This window comes from Periophthalmus magnuspinnatus, chromosome 8 (genome assembly GCF_009829125.3).
Source record: "Periophthalmus magnuspinnatus isolate fPerMag1 chromosome 8, fPerMag1.2.pri, whole genome shotgun sequence".
NCBI lineage: Eukaryota > Metazoa > Chordata > Actinopteri > Gobiiformes > Gobiidae > Periophthalmus > Periophthalmus magnuspinnatus.
This window is the reverse complement of record NC_047133.1, coordinates 19,251,847-19,268,392: the sequence shown is the minus strand read 5'-3', so window position 1 is coordinate 19,268,392 and position 16,546 is coordinate 19,251,847. Positions and strand designations below refer to the sequence as shown.

The 16,546-nt window shown below is 37.7% G+C and overlaps 1 protein-coding gene across 1 annotated transcript; it reads left to right on the top strand.

Annotated features, from left to right (window-relative positions):
- The first annotated feature begins 6,091 nt into the window (after positions 1-6,091).
- hsd17b1 (hydroxysteroid (17-beta) dehydrogenase 1) lies at positions 6,092-11,024 on the top strand. The gene is made up of 6 exons (XM_033971647.2): positions 6,092-6,271; positions 7,080-7,241; positions 7,434-7,613; positions 9,155-9,248; positions 9,602-9,785; positions 10,740-11,024. The coding sequence occupies exons 1-6, from the start codon at positions 6,163-6,165 to the stop codon at positions 10,911-10,913; spliced, it is 903 nt and encodes a 300-aa protein (XP_033827538.1). The 5' UTR covers positions 6,092-6,162; the 3' UTR covers positions 10,914-11,024.
- The last annotated feature ends 5,522 nt before the right edge of the window (positions 11,025-16,546 follow it).

Genomic DNA, 16,546 nt, shown 5'->3' with positions numbered 1-16,546 from the left:
TTTCATGAGAAATTCTTAGATTTGTTTCCAGAACTTTTATTCAATCATTTATTAAGTATTTTAGTCTCCTTATGTAAGAGTTTCATAGAGAGAGGAAGTGTAGATGTCACATTGTCCACAGCGTCCTGATATAATTGCCCAAATCACTGTGTGAACCAGGAAGTACAGAGTTCATAGGTCATGGAGAAGCAATGTGATCACACAATGTGGTAATTAGGAGTTTTGGAAAGTGCAAAGTGACTAGACATTTAACTTACTATTGAAATAAGCAATTAAAAATTCTATTTAAATATAAAAAACATATTTTTGTAGGGAAATTTGTACTCTGCATTTGACTAATTAACAAATGTTTGAGGTTGTATTTGCACTGTTACTTCAGAGCAGTATTTATTTTAACATATTGTGCCTGTGTCTGCTTTATAGTTATAATCTCTGACACCTGTGGATCATTATGTTATAATTAACACGACTTAACAAAAGACACAACGCTGCTGACTTCCACGTTAGAAAACTGCTGTGCCCAATGGGAGCTGACGTCGCCGTAAACGTCATCACAACAAAGAGCAGTGGAGCTGTTGGCGCCCCCTATGGATAGCTGCACATCATTCTGGCATGTGTGGCAATTTTTTATTTATTTATTTTTTATTTTTACCTAAATTTACTTTGCGATGCTGCTGGATCCTACCTGTATCCCTGATTAAGAAAAAAACTGGAGAAGTGCAGAGTATAATGGTGGAGGTGAAAACGGGGGTTGATCGGAGCATTGGCGTCTTCAATACGGGAGTAGTATACGCAAATATGAATCACTCCAGAAAGAAGTTCAAGAGGGTAAATGAGAAGGGGAAACAACTATAACATAGGTAAAAGTCTATTTTGCATAATGAGTCCACTCAAAATGAAATAAATGTAAAAAAAAATTTGCGATTAGTGGTTTAGCCTCAGAGCAGAAAGGTCCTGGGTTCAACTTCCGGGGACATGGAGTCTTTCTGTGTAAAGTTTGCATGTTAATCTGTGTTTGTAGGATTCTATGAGAACAATAAACTGTACCATAAACTTAAAGAACAAATATTATGCAAACTTGACTTTTATATAACCATGTTAGAATATTGCTCCATTTAAAAAAAAAAAAACCTGGAGTATGTTTACCTTATTCATACTGTGAAAACTCCTTTGGCCTCTGAGTCTCCACAGACACTTTCCCAGGACTCTGTTGTCATCTCCAGACGTGCTTTTATTAACACGTCCGGACATGTTCCTCATTTCCTACTTTAATTGTTTTTTCAGTGGTAAGACCTTCTGCTGCTACTAGATGGTAATCTGCACCAAATCAGAGGATATTGAGCACTGAGGCTGTGAAATAACCTCTGTATTTTTACTTAGGCATTATTTTAAATTCCAAAGCTAAGGTACTCAAGAGCATATTCAAATAATACTAATGTGAAGTATTTATTTTAACCTATTGTGCTTGTGTCTGCTTTATAGTTATAATCTATGACACCCATGGATCATGAAGTTATAATTTGCTCATTGTAAATCACAAAACATCTAAAATGACTTAATAAAAGACACAAGTGCACTTAACTCTGTTGTAGAAAACCAGTGTCCAGTGGGAGCTGACGTCACTGTAAATGTGGTCACATCAAAGAGCCGTCTGCTGTCGGCTCCTCATATGGATAGCAGCAGATCACACTAGCGAGTAGCAGATTTTTTTTCATTTGTACCAAAATGACTATTGTGTATCGTGGCAGTGAAAATAAGCAATTAAAGATTACTCAAACATGCACGAGTCTCTCCCAACACAACTTTGAGAGGGTAAATGAAAAGGAAACAACTATAAGATGGTTAAAAGCTCTGATAACTTGATTTTGCAGAAAATGTCTGCTTTAATATTCTTAGTACTATTCCATTTAAAGTCTCAGTATGTTAATTTATAGCCAGAAAATAATTTACACTAAAAGCATGTCTGCTTGTTTTTATTTTGGATGTTTTTATTGCACTGAAAAACCTGCGTCTTTACTGTGAGTCAGGTTTGTGGAGATGCAAGCTCACTCACAGTAAGCTTGCATCTCCACAAACCTGACTCTTACCTGGTCTGGAGGTCTCTGTGGAAATGTTGTTGTTGTGTATGGCATAAAACGGTTTAATTCATGGAGAAGGTTCCGAAGTATGGTTTTTAACTTTCTGTTTCCATGGAATCGTGCAAGTGATGTGCCAACTTCAGAAAGTTACATACTGTACCTTTACTGCAATGCGTGAGTGCAAGGTTGTGTTGGTTACGTAAGACTAAACATATTTCAGACTGTTTATACTCAGATGGTGATAAGTTTGTCTGGGTTTTGGACAGACGTTTGTGGGAGGAAAATGATTCAGACTCCATTAACAACTGTACAGCCAAAATCTACTGATGGATTCTGGGTTTTGGTATTTTAATATTAGAAGTATTTAAGTTATCAGTCACACTGTGTATATCATCATCTCAAGTTCAATTAATATGAAATAAATCTTGCACTATTTAAAGGTCCTATATTACATAAAATTGACTCTTATGAGCTTTAAGCCGTGTTATAATATTGTTACCTCCTCAAAAACCTGGGGGTTGTGTTTTGTTTCATTCACACATGTTTGAGTAACACTTTATTATTAGTCTGTCTACATCTCCAAAGCTCAAAATGCTCTGTTCCACCTTGTGATGTCATGAAGCTGTCCTTTTCAACTTAACAGCTCCTTTTACTTTTAGTTCCGTAGAGATTGACAATTCCAGTGCAGAAATTATCCAAATGATTCTAGTGAAGGTGTATGGAGTTTAAAAACTCAGTGAAGCACTTCCTGTATTACCACATTATGACATCACAAGGTGGAACAAAGTGTTTTCTATTTGAGAGAAGAACTCAGCCTAAATCCGCAGGGTTTGTGTGTTAAACATGTGTGAATGAAACAAAACACAACTCCAGGTCTGTTTGTGACGAGGAAACAACATTATAACATAGATCAGAGAATAGCCTAGTATGGGCCCTTTAAAGTACATATGGCAAGTTAGACCACTCATTTAACAAAGCGTGTCTAAATTGCACAATAGTTATGATTAGACTAATAAAAATATATGACAACACCTTTATTTTGGCAAATGAAGGTTTAAACTGTCAGAAAAATACATTCCTTGCAGCTAAACGGACCCTGCATTTTGGATAGAATTTTTACTGTTGCAATAGGCAGAGGTATTTCATCTGAGAACTATAGACTGGACTTAGCTAACCTGCTACCCGCTGCTTTCCAAATAGGAAGTAATTATCGGCACCGCTTCAAGCTCCGTTGACTCTGGCTCCAATTCACTTTACATTAGAAAATTGTGGCCCCTCTCTCTGTAACTGCTGCTGTCAGACTCGTCATTTTAGTCTTAAAATGGTCATATTAACCAGCACTACAGTATCATGGTGTTTTTATTTTGCTATTGTGTCTGTAAATCAAGATATGAGCATTAATAAGAGACAAATTCCCGAGGTCACTCCCACTTCTGTTAGCATCAGGTTTGATTAACAGTATTGCTAAACCAGCGGTGCGTGCGGGAACGGATGTTACTTTCCACAACCTCGCTCTGGATTGGCTCTTTGGTTGCTATGATACTCGTTGTTGTAATTCCAAATAAGGACCTCAGCTTCAAATTGGCCCCTATAACTGCTGACCTCGATGAGTTTCATTTGACTGGAGCCAAAGCTGTGGGTGACGTCACACTCACTTAGTCCACTTGTTTATACTGTCTATGATTAGAATGCTACTTCCTGTATTTTTTTACTTTTTTTCACAAACCGCTACTTGACTGATATATCACTAAAAGAAATACTTAGCACAGGTACTATCCCACCAAACAAAGTCAGAATAAAAAAAAAAATCCCTTTAAGAAGTATGTTTTCACCTCTGGCTGAAGTCATACTGTCTCCGTGTGATGCTCCACCGCCTCGAGAATGTCACCAGTTTCCTATTTTTAGTAAGAACACAATAACAATATTTATTTATCTTATCTGTTTAGTTTTGTTTTGTCATTTTGCCTCTTTTTCAAATATTTGCCCATTAAAGGAACTGCAAGTAAGATTTGGACTTTAGCATCTATAAACATGACCTAACTGTCGTCTTTTACTGATAACAATTGCAATATTGATTTCTTCATAATCCAAAAAGAAAGCAGAATGTGCCTCATGTAAGTCTGTCATTTGTGTTGCCAGTTTCAGTGCTGATATGCAGGTGGTTTAAACCTAAAGGACTCTGTCTGATGTGAATGGTCACTACCTAAACCCGAGCACCTGCAGCCAGTCATTAAAGTATTACACATGTATGGGGTATTAACTCCAACCTCCATGTTACCCTTTATTGTTTTGAAAATGCTATATTCACCAAAAACAACTTGTTAACATGTTTTATAAGTTTCCCTTTCATTTTTGATGCTCTGAGTCTCCACTTCCTTTGCTCTCTGCACTAAGACGCTACCCCTTCAGAGCACCATCACATCACAGTCAGTGTGTATGCCGCTAATGAAGCTATTGAACATCCCATCAGGTTTGTGAAGTTCCTGTGTACAGTTTTGTATCATGTTTTTGTATTGAGCTTTGGACAGAAGCTTTGGACAGAATCTTACAGCTAACAGTAAGGAGGGTTTAAATAGGGCCGGGGAGAGATCGCTAAATTACTGAAACATGTATGGACGACATCTCTCACCTCTTCAGGCATGTTTTTGATGAGGGACCAATGTTGTAACATGGTAGCAAGTGAAACAAAAACAATTTAGCATAATACCTCCTCTTTAATCAGTGCTAGTGCAGCCTCTGCAGCTCAGTGAGTTAAGTCTGGAGGCTCTGAGCTTTCACATGAGGCCTGTCCATAAACTGACAATGAGAAGAACTTGTGTGTGTATCCATCTGCAGGTTAAGGCTTTGGCCACAGGTTCAGTTGTGATTGAAGTATCTTTGAACTGTAAGGGTGCAGGCTACAGTTCTTTTAAATTTGATATGTCAGACTAGCTTACATAAGAGCGCTATAAACATGTTTACATTGAGGACCACGTCTTGGACTCGACCAATCAGATGTGAGATAATATCAGATGCAAACATTTAAAAAAATCTCTTTACTTTGGCTCAGAAAGTGGTTTCAAGAAATGTTTTGTCAACTTATAAATAGTGTTTTCTGTAGAGACAGTGGGATGAGGCACAAGATGTTCTCATGGAGAAGAGCACACAAAAAACATCAGAACTTCCAAGAACATTCATACACTTCACAGTTTTTAGTGAAGGGTATTTTAGTCCATCTTTGGTGCAGTAAGGGGTAAGTTGTATTTGTTTTGTGTCATTCTGGACAGAGGAAACTCAGGGAGGGCATCCGATGTAAAACTGCACAAGAGCAAACCACTTCGGCAAGATTTTCTGCCTGTTTCCATGGAGATATCATTGCCTTGCCTGGAATGTTCCACTCTATGGCATTAAACTTATCTTTCTTGTGTTTATTCATTTATTCATAAGTATTTTTATTGCCAAAAACTACATTGAAAAGCACACATTTTTACTGTGAGTGGGGTCGCCTTTTCATGGATCTGGCCTGTAATTTATCGGCCATTGGTATCGTCACTGTTCAGAAAGTGGAACTGGAAAAAAAATACACAGCTACCAGTGTGTAGTTGCTAATTAGAAAGACAGTAACTATAGTAACCAAACTGCAAAACTAAAGCTAAAAATAAATAAATAAATAAATTTAAATCTAAAAATAGAAGAGAAATATAGGTATACATTTTAAAATAGTTGAAATGTAGCCTAACCCCAAATCAATTTAAAATAGACCCATATCACACAGACAGAACAACAGTAATCTGCTGCCCTCTTGTGCTGATCTTCAAAAATACCATCACGACAACAAGCTCTTGAACTTTATCTAAACCGGGGAGTAACCAAAATATGCTTGGGTTAGGTGGGGTCACATGACTGCATTCCCAAAGCGAAGGACATGAGAAAAACAGAGATGGGACAAAGTGAGGTTGGGGTAGGGGGGTCCAGGTGTGAGATAAAGATGTTTGGAACTGTCTGTCCTTGTGTTCTGCAGTGCTATGAAATACAGTGTAGTGAGGATTTAGGTGCAGTGTGGCAGTGAAGTGGTTTGAAGTGGGTTTTCTTCTTCTTTTTCTAAATGGGTAGTAATAATAAAAAGAAAGTGGTCCTGATCACGGGATGCTCCTCTGGGATTGGACTCAGTCTGGCTGTTAGACTGGCCTCTGACCCTGAGAAAAACTACAAAGGTAATGTAAATTTTTACTATGAATTCTACAGCTAGGATGGATATTACTGAAGTCAGTTGTATAAGTTTTTATGTTAATGTGCTGAATAAAACCTAATAATACAGCTGAATAAGCTCCAGGACTTTCGAAGGTCCATAGCTGTTGCCCTGAAGTGCTTAAAATGCAGATGCTTTGTGGTCATATTCTCTGTTTAATCACTGGGTCTATCAACGTGAAACCAAAGTTTAAAGGTGCATTACGTAACTTTTCTGGTGTGTGTGGTGTGATCCTCCACCTGCTTGTCTCCACATAAGGTCCAGGCTGGCGGTTCGAGTCCCACTCTCAACATAAACATTATTGGTTGATTAGTCAGATCCACTGACCCACAGGTTGGCAGTGCGAATCCAGCTCCCACAGATGAATGCTGCAGTTGTTTCCTTGGGCAAGACACTTAATCCTTCCGACCCCAGTGTCTGTGTACACTGGTGTATGAATGTGTGTGTGAATGGGTGAGTGGTTCCTCGATGTAAAGCGCTTTGAATGTCTTGAAGGTGGAAAATTGCTATATAAAAATGTGACCATTTACCACAATGACATTCAGCTTATCTATCTCCATGGAGACAATCAGTTATAGTAAAATGGCATGTTTTACAAGGTATTTTTAGCAATAAATATATCTATAAATATGTCAAGGCCATACTGTGGAACATTCCAGTTGCAATAACATGTCCATGCCTGGAATTTTCCACAGTCTCGATCCCATCCATCTGAAATCCTGATACCAAAGTCTGTAATATAATAATACTAAAAAAAAATGTGTTTGTTTAAGTTTACGCCACGATGAGAAACCTGGAGAAGAAGCAGCGTTTGTTGGAGAGTGTGAAGGGGCTGCACAAGGAGACTCTGGACATTCTGCAGATGGATGTGACCGACCCCCTGTCCATCCAGAGAGCACGGGACAGAGTGCAGGAGGGACAAGTGGACATTTTAGGTACTGTTTGTAATTCAACAAGTCTATTATATTATGGAGGTGCTGTTGTGTCTGAAGTTATATAAGCAAATATAAGACTCACCTGTGGGACAGTGTTGGGAAGAATACTTTGAAAACCACTGATTAGTTCACTCTGTTTCAACACATTTTTATATTTATATATATATATTTTTTTTTGCTTTTCCCATGCAGTGTGTAATGCGGGCGTGGGTCTGATGGGGCCTCTGGAGGTGCAAGGCCCGGAGGAGATGAGGAGGGTGATGGAGGTGAACCTGTTTGGGACTCTGCAGACGCTCCAGGCCTTCCTCCCCGACATGAAGTCCAGACGAGAGGGGCATGTCCTAGTCACGGGGAGCAATGGAGGACTTCATGGTGAGGCTCAGGTCCTCTGTGGGCCCCACTAACAACACACACACAGGATATACAAGAGTTTTAAAAAGCAATAGAATAGAACAGAATAGAATAGTTGTGTTTCAGATGGTTAAAATAGTAGTAGTAATAGTATAATAGATAGTTAAAATGCAGGTTTCTGTTGCTAGATAGTGAGGGGTCTGGGGTCTAGTCAGTTATAGAAATGATCAGATTCAACCTCTGTGAATTTACTATGGATATTTCATGACAAAGTACAATGTAATAGGGGAATCTGTCTCTTGTGCCCTCATCTGGGAGTGTGACGTCATAGCATTAGAGTCTGAAATCCACCAGTAGAATAGAGTAGACTAGAATAGAATAGAACTTTTATATGTCAGTTTCCAGATAAAACAAAAACAACTTATTCAGTATAAAATGTGATGTTCAGAGGTGTTTTGATAAGCTCTGTGTATGCAACTGTTCTGGTAGAGATGCTGGTCTCATAGAGATTTTATTGCTTTGCCTGGAATGTATAATGTAATAATAATAATAATAATAATAATAATAATAATAATAATAATAATAATAATAATAATAATAATAATAATAATAATAAATAACAACAACAACAACAACAACAACAACAATAATAATAATAATAATAATAATAATAATAATAATAATGTGTTTGAATTATGATGACATATATACAGTGCATTATACATTCATTCTTCAACACTCACTCACCATATTCATACTAGGTAATGTGGATGAAATGACTTGCCTAATGACACAACAACAGTCAGCACTAGAGCCACTTCTGCCTCACTACAGCACAGGGCCCAGCAGTCTCCCATCCAACTCCCGACCAGGCCCAGCCTTGCTTAGCTTCAGAGATCAGAGGAGATCGATAAGATAAGATAAGATAAGATAAGATATGCCTTTATTAGTCCCACAGTGGGGAAATTCCAGTATTGCACCGCACAGTTAAAGAAAAGAAGGAAAATGGTACATGCAATAAAACAAGATAATAGATAAATAGTTTAAAATAATTTTAAAAATATACTTAAAAATAAACTAAAAATAGACTCTAATATAACATCTCCATAAAGTGACTTAAGTATTGCACATAGATATGGATGAATGACACAGTGTTAACAGTGTTCATTGTACAGTCTGACAGCAGCAGGAAGGAAAGACCTGTGAAACCTCTCCTTCACACAGCGAAGGTGAATCAGTCACTGAAGCTGCTCTCCAGGGCAGACAGAGCGTCCTGCAGGGGGTGAGACTCATGGCCCAGCATAGAAATGACCTTAGCCAGGAGCAATGATGAGAAGGTCTGGCCACTGAAACGTTTATCTCCACGGAGACAGGACTTGTTATGACTGTTGTTTTTCAATACATTTTTTAATAATAAAATACTCCATACTCCAATACTGTGGAATATTCCAGCAATAGCCTCTTCATGGAGACACTGTTGAACTTGATAGGATTCTATGTGTTTTTGTTTCCTATTCTGGAACAAAATCAAAATAAATACATCTTTCTGGTAATCGTTTTAGGCCTCCCCTTTAATGAGGTGTACTGTGCCAGTAAGTTTGCTGTTGAAGGGGCGTGTGAGAGTCTGGCTATCCTCCTCCAGCAGTTCAACATACAGTAAGTCCTGTAGAGGCGTTCAATAGATTTAATAGTTTTCATGTATAAAGTAAAGTTTATCATACCACAGTTTACATATATTGTAAAACCAGCTTTTAGGGTCAAAATGAGAATGCTGTGTGCGGTTGGCATCCAATTAAAAAACATTTTTATCATCTGTGAACCAGCAAGTAAGGTCAGTGTGCATGCTTGTTGTTGTTAGCATTACCCTGACTTTGGCTGTTTTTTAGTTTTTAAGGGACTCACAACCAGAAAGTTTTTGGATCCATCTCAGTTCTTGGCGGTGGTTGGAAGGGCTGTAAGAGTCTTTGAAATCTGTTATGTTCTCACTACGTTCCTGTTTCTCTGGTCAGTGTGAGCCTGATTGAGTGTGGTCCGGTGAACACAGATTTCCTGATTAATCTTCAGAAAACCGAACCAGGCGACTCCTCGTTAGATGCACTGGACCCTCTCACACTGTGCCTCTACCAGAGATTCCTGATGCATTGTGGGATGGCTTTCCAAAATGCTGCCCAGGACACTGAAGATATTGTCAAGGTGGATTCACAATGAAAGTTTTAAACTACAGATAGAATGTTGTTATGTGAACAAAACCTATAGACCCTTTTCACAGAGCTGCCCGGCTAGTTCAGGTTCTCTCAAAAACAGGGGTGTCAGACTGGGGGGGTAAAGGGTACTGTTTACCCAGGGCCCAGTGTCCCTCACAAAGTCTCTTATGGGCATTTTTCATAAGACAACATGCAGTGAGCACCCACCCAAGATAATTTGATGCTACACTCCGGCTCAAAAAGTGCAGAGCCGTTCGTCCCCAAACCATTGCTTGCTCAAATAAATCAATATGTAAATATCAGACAGCGGACAGGAAAGTATAGATGGATGATCACAGACGCCATTTTAAGACCTTTGCAACAATGTAAACACTTAACCTGAGGAAACTTGTGTATTTATAAAAGTAGGTATTTATGTCTCGAAGGTAATGCTAATGCTAAACTAATCTAAATCTCAAAATAAAACCGAAAAATCAGATTGTAGCTCTATTTTAGCATTACTAATTCATTTTAATATCAGTTACCATTAGCTTTGAGACACAAATACCTACTTTTACAAACACAGAAGTTTCAAATATTTACAGTATTTGCAGTAAAGGTCTTGCTGTGTGTGACGATCTATCTGTAACTTGCTGTCCGCTGCCTGGTATTTGATTTATTTTAACACAGCTGGACTAATTTCTAATACACAATGATGGAGTGGGAAGTGCAGCTCCACAGTTTTTTGAAAGAACAGGAACTAGCCAGGCAGCTCCATGAAAAGAGTCTATTATCTCTGTGTATCTTGATTTGACTATTGACATAACAAGAAAAAAAAAAAAAAAAAAAAAAAAAAAAAATTAAAATGTAAAAAAAAAAAAAAAAAAAAAAAAAAAAAAAAAAAGTCTATTGCAAGTGTACGTTGTATGGTTGGTCTTATTCCAGCTCAAATGTGTCATTGCAGGTTTTTTTGGATGCGATTCGCTCTCCCGAACCAGCTTTCAGATATTACACCAATGGAACAGCGCCTCCTCTGGTCAAACTGAAGAATACAAAAGTTGACGGGCTGGAGTACATCAGGGAAATGGGAAAACACACGTTCCTACAAGCCCAAGAGGAGAACCATGATCACATCTAGATACAGTGTGTACTCTAGTGCAGTGTGAAATATGTTGTATTAACAAAATAACGAGCCTGCTCAACATTACAGGAAGTAAATGAATAAAACACATTTGAAGTGCGTATACATAGACACTTTGTATGTTTTTCTAATTGACAATGTATTTGATGGGATTACACCGGTGCTAAATATTTATCATGATTTTGCATCAGTCAAGTGGTAGTTGCAAAAGAAATGCTGCAAAAGTTGAAGATTGAAAACTGCAGAAAAAAGAGTTAAGTTTTAAAACATGTTGCAGCGTTTTAGTGAAGGAAACACGCCCAGTTTCTTCTGGTTGTTTATTTTCTGAACAGGAGGGCTACTGTAGGCCGTAACCCACACCAAAACAAGAGCAAAACAACAGACCAGCAACTGACCAATAGAAACTTCACATCAACTCGTCGGCATAGCAACCAAGTGTCACATACAAAAGCAGTTACAACAACAACACATAAATAGTTACACTAACAACAAAAGATGAACTCTGAACTAAACACAAAATATCAGATTGTTACAATATTGAAGAGAAAGACTCAATTTAGGTCATAGTCAGGCGCAATTTAGGCCTTTGTGAACACATTTTTCTAACTCTTCAAATCGTAATTTAACAAAAGATGTAGTTGTCATATGTTTTTATTTGTGTATTATTATATGCATAAATTCAAGTTTTTTTCAGTGTACTGTGGAAGCAGGATATTACCAATAGACTGATTAAACAGAGGAAATATAATGTTATGTTTTACAATCAGAAAATACAACTATAAAACACAAAAATGGGCAACCCTACCTTGTAAAAATTTTGAGCACAAACTTAAAGCTATAGTATGTAACTTTCTGGAGTTGGCATGTCACCTGCATGATTCCATGGAAACAGAAAGTTAAAACCAAACTTTGATACATTCTCCATGGATGGATAAGTTTTATGACTTTCTGTGGAACATTATGGGCAAAGGAATAACATTTCCATGGAAAGAGGGAGGCCCAACAAGGTTTGTGGAGATGCAAGCCCGCTCACAGTAAGGACACATGTTTTTATATGTTTTTCAGCTCAATAAGGTAATAAATTAACTCTAACTCTAATGCTAATAAACACAACAAAAACAAATGCTTTGATTTTACTGTATTTTTGGCTAAGAGGTTACATATTGTGGCTTTAAATACAGCTGGATTTTAGTGAAATGCAGGCACTTCAGTGTTATTTCTAATGCAAGGACCAATTTCGGCAACTGAATGAAAACCAAACTTCTGGGAGCTGTTTCAACAGCAGCACATCCTGGTTACTGTTGCTATGGTCACGGGGCGGTGTGGAATGTCTGGAGACGATCGTTAAAAGAGGTTTTCAAACTTGACCAGGTCTGAAGCCTGACTCTGTTGGAAGAATGTCCCAGAATGCACAGGGACCAGTGAAATGACCTGAAAATATGTGAACCACAGGAAGACAATATGGTTCAGTGGAAAACACATAACTTCTGGAGAAGGACGAGCGCTTAGACAAAATTGGCATTTTCCATAAAGTAAACAATATAAAAAGTCATATTACATATACACTTACAGTATTTAAATACATAAAACTGTGTGTTGGTGTACTGGACAATAGCACACTACTGGACAAAAAGTTGTAGGATTTTTGGCTATACTCTACCCACGTCTGAGTAGTAGTAGTAGTAGTAGTAGTAGTAGAGACTTGTAAACAAGCACAGCTGCTTTAAAGTCTATTCTCTGAACAACAGGAAGCCAGTGCAGAGACCTGGGCACAGGATTTCCTGGTTCTAGTGGCTCAGATAAAATGTGTCCATTTTCTGTCTGTATGTTAACATCAGTCTGTGGCAGTGGTAAAAATCTGTTTGTAAGCTGTATTTTGGGTGACATAACTATATTAGCATTGTCTTTTATCACTTGTTGTATTAGCTTGGCATTCTTGTCTTTACAAAGTTTTAGAGAAGACACTATATCACTCAAGTTTAATCTGAAAGTAACAGTTTTTTCACCCTGTTGTTGATAGTTCCGACAGCATTCACAGAAAGAATGCCTTAGGTTTCTTCCCCCAAACATATCACTGGCTTGTCAGATATTTTGTTTGTTTAAAATGTTCTCTCTTGGCTTACATAAAAGAAAATTATAACTAGACAAATTTTTCAGCACTGGAAGAGGTAAAATGATTAAAAAGCAAAGTAAAGAAGGATGTAGCAGGAGCAAGCAAGGTTTGCATCTGTACTCTTCAGAGCTAGTGGTTATAGGTGTGAATTCGGAGCCAAGTTCCATATTTGGAATTCCATCCATCATAGCAACCAAAGAGCCAATCAGGAGCGAGACCACTGAAGGTAATGCCCGCTCCCTGCCTGCACTGTTGTTTTAGCGGAAGCCGGAAGCCCATGATCACTTCCTATTTGAAACGTGGCGACTAGCAGGTTAGCTTTGTTCATTTATATATACAGTCTATGCTCTTTCCCAATTCAAAAGATATAATATTTTGTCTTAAACTGTAAATCACTATGGCAACAGTCCTAATTTTTCACCATTCTGAAGCCCATGGATGGTAATCACGCTATAGGGACAATAATAAAGAGTACATTTCCTCACCATTGGCTCCAGTGCTTCATAAACATAAACTTTATATAAAGACTTTGTAGTTTATGGTTTATGTCTATTGGAAGAGAACAGCACTGTATGAAATGTATCTATGAGGGACTACTTCAAACACTCCCAGAATACCTCACCTGCTTGTTAAAGAAAAAAAGAAATCTGAACTTTTCACTCACTGGTGTCACGAGTCTGTGTTTTGACTTCATGCAGAAATCATTAACATCCAGGGGCCACTGACCTCTGTTTATGATGCTATTTGTCCCTCCATCTCCTCACTTCTGGGTCTTTAGTCACATGCGGAGGTGGGTAGAACTTCAAACCATTTAACATTTAACATTTGAGTGATTAGTTACTTTAAAATGTGAGTCTAACCCAGGACATCTGTGTCTACTGTAAAGGTGTACCATCATGAGGGGCGTCTTTGAGAGTCCAAAAAGGTACTATATAAATCAAGTGCATTGTTATTATTTTTTGTAGTAGTAGTAGTAGCAAAGATATTTCTAGCAGCATACTTTTACTCCTACTTAAGTAACAGTACTCTTTGGTTCTTCTTCCCACTGTGAATAAATCTACAAGTGACAAAAGTTTTATGTCGACAATATGAAATGATTTGAACGTTTGTGTTTCTTGCGCTGCTTTTTTCGCTTTTGCTTATTCATGGTTTTTTTTCAAATTTTTGTGTCTACCCCTTTAAAATACCAAATTACATTAACTTCAAATTATAAATCAGATGTTACATCCAGTCAGGTACTTTTTAAGTTACTTTTACTTTAAGTTACTTTTAAGTTACTTCTCACTCTGCACTTTGCACTTCTCCTTGTAATATTATTTTGAAGTAACATTACTTTTACTAGTAGTAGTAGTAGTAGTAGTACTAGTAGTAGTAGTAGTAGTAGTAGTAGTAGTAGTAGTAGTAGTAGTAGTAGTAGCATCATTGGCATTCCCATTTCTTGTTGTAGATGGGATTGATCCTAGTTTATCGTTCTAACTTTAAACCTCTTCCTTATCTGGAGTAATGTGGATTTTGGTCACTTGTTGTAATTAACAGCTTAGACACCAGATAAAGGGTTGACACTGAGGGCAGATGTGGTAAGACTTTTTAAGTAGAGTGTCACAAGTCAATACCTAATCCATAAATGTGATTAACTTAAGTTATTAACAATCCAATCAAAGGCAAAGTGTCACTTAAAGATAACAGGGACTGAGTGGGATCATGTGTTATAAGAGACTATTGTTTACTTAACATGCTTAATTGTGGTCACATTTTTATACAGCACTTTTCCACCTTTAAGACACTCAAAGTGTTACAACAAGAAACCACTCACTCATTCACACACACATTCATACACCAGTGTATGCAGATACTAGGGATGAGGTGACAATATTCAACTGTGGGAGCTGGAATTTGCACATTTTAAATCACAATATTCAATGAATGAATAATGATGAAACATGTCCCCTGACGTCCGCATAAGAAAACTGTGGTGCCCAGTGGGAGCTGACGTCTCTGTAAAGATCATCACAACAAAGCTGTGACGTTGTTGGCACCTCTGATGAATAACTAATGTGCTAGCAGATTCTTTTTTTACTAAATTGACTGTACAAAGCTGCCAAATCCTACGTGTATCACCAATGAAGAAAGTAAAATTGAAGAACGAAGTAAGTATGTCACAGTGACCGTGTCCCGGATTACTCAAACCTGAATCACTCCAAATACATCTTCAAGAGGGCAAATGAGAAGGAAACAACTATAACATGGGTAAAAGATCTGAAAAGTTGATTTAGCAGTAAGTCTGCTTTAAGTATTCTGCTGTACTACACAATAATATGTATTTTAATTTAAAAAAAAATGTTAAGGGTGAATGCAAAAATAAAAGGCTCGTTCAGTTCTTGCTTTCCTTGTGACCATCTTTAAAGCAGGTTTCAAATTACAGTTTTTCAAGCATGAACAAAAACCACCAGGAAATGTGATCTGAGATGAACTCCCTGGTGAAAATGGACCTACAGGGAAGTAGATGAGACCAACTCAGTATAGTCTGTGTTGAGTTTAAAGGTTTTTAAAGATACGTTACCACAGTTCAATGCAATTCTATATTTTTTTTATTTTTTATTTTTTTTTATCATATATAGCACATTTAAGATACAAAACCACAAAAGCACACAGGGACTCTGTGTTCATCTTCATGGTGATATTGTGCACAAGCTCCCTAAAAAGTAACAAAAGCAGAGATGACATTATAAAGTGGTTTGGTTTATTATATGAAAGAAGAAGGTGAGAACAGTTAAATGAATTCAATAAAAACATGGTCACATGTCTGTGATTTCAATACACACTGAGGCTTAAAGGATCAGACTATTGACCTGTCTGAGAGCTTTTTAAACAAGTTCATCAATATTATATAAAAATCTAAACCAGGCCTATTCAACTTAAGGCCCATGGGCACTCCAAATGATCTGATCTGGGCCATTAAGGGTTAGATGTGGTCTAGTCCTGGCCTAGTCCTAGTTTAATCCTGGGATAGCCCTGACTTAGCAGTGGCTGCTGTGGGAGAAAGCAAACCAGTTTTCAAAGCTGCAGTGTTTGTGCACAGAGGGTTTTGTGAGTGTCCTGGGGGGAGGGTAGGCCACTTGCTCGTCTCCACTGAGATGTTTTTCCTGTGCTTAGAATGCATAACAAGAATGCATATTTTTAGCCCAATTCCAAAAAAATTCTTGTGAGTTTGTGAACTCACAAATGTCACGAGAATCCATTTTGCTGTGCAAGTTTTGGTAACAGACCCTCCATCAGAAAAGTTACATAGTGCACCTTTAAATTCTTCTTTTTTATATCTCCTCCTCATTCCTTTTTTACCCGGTCTACTGAGAGTGAGAGTCTGTAGACTGACCATGTTAATAAAGCACAGTTTTCTTGGTTAGACATTCAGTAGGACATTTTGATACGAGTCCAACAAACTTCATGACAAACCTCTGTCACTGTAGGGGAATCATGATGACACTTCTTCTAAACAGTCCAAAGAGAAATTTTACTA